Here is an 8,693-nt window from a genome sequence, read left to right on the forward strand (position 1 = left end):
CCAGCAGGATGCCAATCTTCTGAAAAGTCCTCCATGGAACATAGTCACATGGAAAATACCATCAGGATCCATCTTCAATCCTCCTCAAAGAGGGCTGGTCATGAAAGAGAGCCCCACAGTAAGAACATGTCTTTTGCAAAAGCTCAGTATAACTTCTTGGTCCTGGCTCTGTGGATATGCCCTAGGTCAGGGGTAGGCAACCTTGGCTCTTTTATGACTCGTGGACTTCAACTCCCAGAATTGGCTCAGGAATTCTGGGAGTTGAAGTCGAGTCATAAAAGAGCCAGGGTTGCCTACCCCTGCCTAGGTAATCTTTGCCCAGATCTTTACTGGTTTACTGGTTGTAGGTATACAAAATACTCAGTCTGAATAACACTTTTATCAACATTTTCTTCTCTTTTGAAAGGGAACTTGTACAAACTCACATCTTCAGAGTAATAACTGAAATGGGACACTTTTACTACTAGATTACAATTACTCTTGGAATTATCAGAGACATAAATCAGTTAATATAACTGGATTTCAATCAACACATACACCAATTCTGATAACGTTGACCAGCATGAAATATCATGTAGCAATGTTAATATAATTTGAGGATTATTTTTTTTAATAATATTTTTAGACTGCACACTTTTGGTTCATACTATTTTTAATATTTTATTTATATTTTTAATATGTAACAAAATTACCATTTTAAATGAACATTTGATAAACAAATAATGCTATAATTGTACAGGAATATTACTTAAATATTTTTTTTAATGCATAGTATTGCAGAAGGCTACAATCTGTTTCTCTGAAAAGAAATGGCCCTTGACACAAGTGATTGTTGGGTTCCGCTATACACTGAGCAAGCAGACATCTTCCTGACCAAGTGATTTCTCCTGTCTTTCTCCCCATTCAGTACGTATCTGTAGTGCAGCTCTGGAGGACACGAGAGGGAGTTGTAGTAGGACAGAGATAATGTTCTATCAAGGGTGTCCCTTCTGTTGGAAAACAGATGTTGGGGGATTTCATTCAATTTATTCCTTGACTTGAATTTTAGTAGCTGAGTAGTAGGAAGGTATGCATGAAAAGAAGAAAATGCTTTCAAACTCAGAACAAACTCCCACATTCTGGAATTTCTACTGAACCATTCTGGACCATATGTGGTTGAGTGGACCCAAACCCTAGACCACTTTGATTGTTTCATGGCTTAGGTGAAATTAAAGGTAAATAGGGAAGCCGGTATCCTTTCCTCTCTCCCCTTATCAGCTTCTAGCACAGCATATCTGATTAGCCCACCTGCCCTATCAAGGGTCTTCTCTTTCTTCTCAGCTGGCCCATGGTCCAGTCTGTGCTTCCATTTCCTGTTGTTTAGTTGCCTCCATCCTTGGCCTCCTCCTCAGGCCTCATCACCCTCACCCACAATTCCTTTTTTGCCTCCCCCCCCATGTACAGAGGCCCAAAATGGGTTACTCAAAATGGGTCGGCTCAGGTATGGGCCATCAAAAACAACTGTTCCACGTACAGAACATTGCACACAACCGTAACACAATATGGCTTTTACTCCTTCTACTCAGAAATAATATATTTAAGACACATAGTTTACATCTCTACAAATACAATAAAATGTTTAAACAAAATAAAAGACATAATTATATCAAAAGTATTCATAACTTTTTAAATAAAAAAAATCTGTTCTATAAAGACTTAATGGACAAAAAGAAACAAGACTTAATTTTCCCACTTACAGCTGAAGAGACCAATCTGAATTTAGTTAATGTACTACACTAAAATAATAAAACTGATGCTCTGAGTATTGTAAAAGGAAGTTTTGTACAATATATGTAATTTTACTTTATATTTTAAAAGTTTATAAGGCTGCGATGCAGTGTAATTTTAACATTGTGACCTGCATGATTCAGTCATACAATATCATATGCAGTCAAATTAGTTTATATAAATGTAAAGTTACCTAAATTAAAATTCAAGTGGGCACAGTGGAAGCACCTCATGTTTATATCCAAAGCACTTACAGATCATTATCTGCTGCAATTGGCATATTATAGCCAATTATATTTACCCTGTAGAAGACAATGGACTAAAAACAATTTTCAGATGTTGCAACCAACATATTAAGTTGAATGAAAATTGGAAAATACAGCATAAATGACTGACTGTTTCCCAGTTCCTCTGTGAAACCAAAATTGTATCTATTTCAATTTAAATTGTGAAATAACATGTAATTCTATACTTTACAAATCCCACTTTAGGAATGATTTAGAAGTTAAGAGTTTGGTTACGCTTTTCAAGTTATAAGAGGTGGAGAAGGAGGATATGCAAATTCATAGTGCTTCCTTTGTCATAGTTTTTATCGTGCATAAATTGGCGCTAAGGAATCAGCTGTATGAAAACAGGGATGCTTTACATAAGAAATTACAGTTAGGTTGCAAAACCTATTTTCTAAACACTTAGGCAAGTCTTGTGGCATTTTGGTTTTGCAACTTTTTTTAACCTAAAGAATAAAATACTCATGAAATTGTCATGAAATTGCTGTATTTGCAAGGCACAAAGGCTGCTAAACAAGGCAAATTTGGCACAGAAAACAATCTTTCTTCTTGTTTAGATTTATCCCTGATACAAAACAAGCTGGTTATGGTGAGGATTCTTACCTAGATAATGAACACATAGTCAAGAGAACTGGCCAATTGATGAATTATTTAAAATAAGTATTATAATACTTTGTTCTGTTTAACAATGACAGAGCGCCTAGTGGTTTAAATTTTCTGTTCTGTGCTTCTTTTGGAATTTTGATACCACTTGCGGATAACTGTTCCAGAACTACTGGCTACCACACAAAGAGCACCTCCCACTGTCCACCATCTTGGTATATGATTAAGAAAAAGGACTTGAAAAATAAAAGCAAACACCACATCCATGGTTTTCATTATAGCAACAGGACCAGCTTTTTCAATCTGTAATGCTTTAGTAAGAAATATCTGACCGCCAAGTCCTAACAATCCAATTGATATTAGGAGAAATCTGTCTATACCACAATTGGGCAAAGTCCATGCGTCCATTATAAAAAGTGCTATTATACACACAATCAGCCCAATTATTGCATAATACCAAATGGACAAAAAGTAATGGACAGATTTTCCCACTTTTCTTAGGATCACAAAAGTTAAGGCAGCGGCTACTGCACTTGCAATGGCTGCTATGGTTCCTTTAAGGTGATCTGTGTAACTTTCTTCCATGTCAAGAACACTGGATCCAAATAGAAAAGGTGGCCTTGCTATAAGCACTACTCCCGTGATTGTAATCAGAGTGAAAAGAAGGTCCCAGAGACTGTATTTCTCTCTGAGGAAGATCCAGGCAAAGAAGGATGTAAAAACTGGGCTGCTGAAGGTAATGACGGTAGCGTCAGCAAGAGGCATCACTTGGAAAGCATAATAAACAAGGATCATTGCACCAGAGCCAAGCAATCCTCGGAGGAAAAGAACCATTCGTTTGTCCTTTGGTCCTAGGAATCCTGTTCTGAAATGAAAGAAACATATACAGAGAGACATCATAGCTACCCTATGCTTGAGACTCAATAATCATACCCCGGTCCCTAACACAGGGGCTTTAAACTTGGCCCTTTTATGACTTGTAGACTTCAACTCCCAGAATTCCTCAGCCAGCATACGTGGCTGAGGAATTCTGGGAGTTGAAGTCCACGAGTCATAAAAGGGCCAAGTTTGAAGACCCCTGCCCTAACATCACACTATGAATTTTAGAACAAACCATGATAAAAATTCAAATTCAAGAACAATACTCTTAGAATTGTTTCATGTAAATTCTCCTAATATCTAATCTTAGTACCTTTTATAACCCATATTCTTAACCTCTATGCCAAATGCACTTTCTTTAAAGTTCTGAAGTCATCAAACTTACTTTCAAGTAAATATGTTTCCAAGTTAAAAAAAAAAGTTAACTGTGAGACAGGTGGCAAATACATTTGATAAATAAACAAAATAAATAAGTATTCCCTATTTCAAATAAGCATGCTACAGGGTATTTATTTAAGCTGCTCAAATTCAATTAATAGAATGCCTATGGAGATTCTCACTCATCGAAATCACAGTTGTCAACTCATAGAACTAAACAATCAACCACTAAGAACAGATCCCTCACTGGCATCAATCCACCATCAAAGGGTGGCCCCAAAACATATTCAATATTTCACATATCCTTTTGTTGACTAGACTTTTTTTCATACAGACTAATCAACATTCTATTACTCTCCTCTGTCTTCATCTGCTACTGAGCTTGTAATTAGGAAGTTCAAACTATGAATGCCATCTTATGAAAGCTATACAAGTCCCATTCAAGTTGAATTTGACTCATGGGGACATCTATGCAATTTTCTGACCAACAGCCAGAAGTGGTTTGCCATCAAATTCTTTGGGGATTTTTTAAAATGTTCCAGTCTGGTCTACGAACCTGGCATTATATACATGTATATGGCTACCCATCTCAAATACACAATACGGGGCAGCTAACAATACTTAAAAACAGAATAAAAACAATATAACAAAATTATAAATAGTAATGTAAATAGCAGGCAGGGAAAAACAACAACCAAGATCAATAGAGGTAATCCTCAACTTAAAACAGTTCATTTAGTGACTGTTCAAAGTTACAACAGCTCTGCAAAAAGTGACTTATGACAATTTTTCACACTTATGACCGTTGCAGCATGGATTTGTCATGATGTGCACACCTATAGAGCCCTCACTGCAACTCAATGGCAACTCAATGGCAACCTCAAACATTGGTGTGGTCCTTGTCTAAGATATGGACTCAGGTGAATGCATTATATATTAAGCATTGTAATAAGGCACTTTTTATACCTTTGCTATAGAAGTATACTGAAACCAGAAGAAGAAAACTGAAGTCTCCTGTTTTATTCACAATTCATTACTCTGTCTTCAAGTCCCTTCTCTGGCTGGGAAATCCCATCAAGATTAAAATATAATCTAATAATGTATAAATATATAAAAATGATAAACAAGCCAACCCTGGGAGAAGTCAGGATTCTCATTCAGCCTGCTAAAATTAGTGTATTCATCTTCTTTCCCCCAATCCTGTTTTACACAGATCTGACAGCACCTTAATTGGATTTAACTCTGCTATCATCACATTAGCTGTGTTTCAGATTTGTAAAATGCATGTCATGCATCCCTGTATCAATTTAAAATATTGTGGAATTAAGTCATGTTAGCTGCAAAAGGTATACCATCATACAATGTTCTGATTAAAACTCAACATATTATACTGTTATATTTAGCCATTCTACATATCCCAAAGGTGCTTTTCAAAAGGCAACTAAACTTTTGTTATATTTTTCTTGAAAATATTTCACTTCTCATCCAATAAGCTTCCTCAGTTCTGACTAAGAAGCTTCTTGGATGAGAAGTAAAATGTTTTCAAGGAAAAAAACCAAGAAAGTCCAGTTGCCTTTGGGAAAACCATGATCTGGATAATTGAGAATCTCCATAGACATATATCCATCCCATATATTTTTGTGCATTTTAATCTTCTATAAAGTCTTTTTGTTTCTTTTTTCACATGCAAAAGGAAGAGAATACTCACCTGAAGTATATTAATCCAGGAAGAACAAATGTTATTTGAAAAACACATCTAATAGCACTGATTTCCACTGAATGAACATCTTCAATTTTCTTTAGAAATAAAGAAGCAACAGAGAACAGGAAGGCAGATAATAATGTATAGAACAAGCCAAGCCCCGGACATCCATTTTTCGTCTTTATTCCTAGAATGGAATAATTGTAGTTTTCAGTTAGCAATGGATAATTAAAAAATGAAAAAACATTTTTGTATGCATGGCGACATCTGAAGAAGAAACACTCACGGAGAATACATTGCAGTTCTATATTGCCTGAGAGCCTCTATCCCTACAGACATGCAAACGTTAATACATATACAGTACATATATGTATACTTTTTAAATTAAAATAAAGTGAATACATAGTGGATTTATACACTGTTATGAAGAATAGTTAATTCTGGGTTACACATTTGGGGAAAATTTGTTCAGATTGATAATATTGAGTCAAAAATGTTGAAGGCCAGTTAATGTAATAATCATTCACCTTCATTCAGAAGAAAAGAGCTCAATCAACTAATATTTTCTTACACATAAAATAATAACAAAAGGAAAAAACCCCAATGATTCACTATATACCGAAGAAAATGATTGTAGACCACTGTTTCTCAGCCTTGGTAATTTTAAAATGTGTGGCCTTGAAGTCCCAGAATTTCCCAACCAGTGTGTGTTGGCTGTGGAATTCTGGGAGTTGAAGTCCGCACACCTTCAAGTTGCCAAAGCTGAGAAACACTGATATTAAGTGACACACAATTATGTGAACCAATTATGTGAACCAACTGAAGCCCAGAAACACAAAGAATATTTTATTTGTTAAATTTATATCCCATAGTTCAAGGTTTTATATATACCGTGTTTCCCCAAAAAACAAGTCCTAGTTTTGGGGCGAGACACCATGCCTAAAACGCAAGCTAGGGCGGGGGTGGGGATATGGAGCTGCTCCACATGCCCCACACCCACTTACCTTGCAGGCAGGCCTCTCCTCGCCAGCCCACTTTCTCTGTAGCATCTTCTGCAGCCAGGCCTGCATTTCTCAGTCACGGGCCTTTACAGAAGGCTACTGCAGCCGAGAACAGAGCTATGGATTCAATCCATATCTTTGTTCTGCAAGACCTCTGCAGCTGAGAACCGAACTATGGATTGAATCCATAGGGGCTGTTGGTACCGGAGGTGAGTATAAAAGACATCCCCCGAAAATAAGACCTGGTGCCTCTTCTAGAGGGAAAAAACAAAATAAGACCTGCTTATTTTCAGGGAAACACGGTAGCACTTCCTCCTCATTTTCCCACCACAACAATTCTGTGAGATAAGTTGATCACATCCACCGAGTCTCCAGCAAGGGTAGACTTGGGCTTGAGCCTCCTTTTTCCTACCTAGGTCAATACGTTAATCACTACAACATTCTCTTGGCCTCCAATTAATATATTTAGAAAGGAAAAACAGAAGAAAAATACAACCAGAATAATTCAGAATGATTATAAGAGAAATACTAAGAGCTTTACTTCAAGACTGCTAATGGATAATTAAAAAGAATTGATGTCATGAGGTAACTTCAGGAGGCATAGGTTCAGAACTACTGTATGTAGCAAGAGAGCTTGCTTATTTATAGTGGCAACAAAAATTCAGAGGCTAGCATCTTTTCTGGCTAACTGTAATGGAATGTGTGGATGACCTTGGGGGAGGGTGGGAAGAGATGCTTTCTAGGAAGCCATCAGAGAAGAGAAGTAGGAGCCCCTAGTGACTTAAGGGTCAGAAAAAGAAACTTAGGAAGGACCCACTTTAACTGATCAAGCTATTAAAAGTCTGTACCTTGAGTTTTGCAAGACTGATGTCAGACCTCCCAAATAAACCAGTCAGGAGACACAACTAAATGAACTAATTCTACTTTATTACAAGGCTACATTAACAGAATCTTGCAAGATTCTCAAGGACTCAGGATGGTCAGGACCAATTAATTAATACATGCTCAACATCCAACAGTAAAAAGAAACAAGAAGTTCTGGGGCAATGTATGCACCTTTTTCTTCTTTCTAAAGAACTTGCTGAAGACAGAGAAGATAATCAAGAATTTTCTTAGGACCTGGATGCTTCCAGAAACTGCATATAGTACTCTTAGGAAAGTAATAATGCTTTACGATTATTTTTTCCCTTCCCCTGTTCTAGATTAGTTCATCTAAGGTGATTAAACAAGCCAAAGATATGTCTCGGGATTTAGTGACTGAAACAAAGCATGATTTGGCAAGGTGCTCCTGTCAGTTGCTAGGCAATGAGGAATTAAACCTGAAACTTGAGAATCACTGTTTTCTAATACTGAACAGCTGTGAATCCAGGGTGACAAAATATAGAAGGTCATGGCCTAGGCATTTCAGATCATGTAGATCTGTGCTAAAATCAGCTTTCAACCAGCAGTGAACTTTCCATTTTGAAAAGACTGAATCTCGAATCACTGGTGACACTAATGTGCTTAAGATTAATAATTATGCTTGATATGAGAAATCAAACATGGATTTTTATAGTATCATGATTTAGTAGATCTAGCATCCAATATCCACAAATGAAAAATAAGTATTGTATTTCTTACAGGTGGTCTGTGGAGAGGTCAAAAAAGTCGAGATGGCAATCACAAATTCCACCCCTTTGTATATCATCGATGTTGCATATGGGCACGGGACTCTTGATCTCTTTTCTACAAATGTCCCTGAGTTCTTACATATTCAAGAAAATAAAGCTGGGGATAAAGTCTTTAAAGACTTCCTACTGTAAACAGAGTAAAAAAATATGTTATATATTAGCTCAGTACTTTTGCCATTTATATCCATTTGTCAAAAATTGTAGTGGTTTAGAAAAAGCAATTATTTACAGGTTTTGTGAGAGGCAACTTGACAATAAAATGCTGCCCGGCATTGATAACTTCTTTGTCTGATCTAGGAGAGATCTTCATATGTTGTGTTTTATTTTGTTTTTCTCATCAGAGACACACAAACTGACAAATGATATCATTGGAATATAAAAATAGGCACATTCAACTATTTCCTTT

At 36.6% G+C, this 8,693-nt stretch overlaps 1 protein-coding gene across 1 annotated transcript in view; it reads right to left on the reverse strand.

The window, feature by feature from the left end:
- Positions 1-2,762: 2,762 nt before the first annotated feature.
- The window catches only part of SLC35G1 (solute carrier family 35 member G1), a 17,271-nt gene continuing 11,340 nt past the window's right edge, over positions 2,763-8,693 (reverse strand). The window contains exons 2-3 of the mRNA XM_015822689.1: positions 5,623-5,803; positions 2,763-3,522 (exon numbers count right to left, since the gene is read on the reverse strand). Of these exons, the coding sequence (XP_015678175.1) occupies positions 2,763-3,522; positions 5,623-5,803 (941 nt within the window). The remainder of the gene's footprint in view (positions 3,523-5,622; positions 5,804-8,693) is intronic.

Source organism: Protobothrops mucrosquamatus, unplaced genomic scaffold (assembly GCF_001527695.2).
Source record: "Protobothrops mucrosquamatus isolate PMUCROS unplaced genomic scaffold, P.Mucros_1.0 scaffold1644, whole genome shotgun sequence".
In the NCBI taxonomy this organism is placed as follows: domain Eukaryota; kingdom Metazoa; phylum Chordata; class Lepidosauria; order Squamata; family Viperidae; genus Protobothrops; species Protobothrops mucrosquamatus.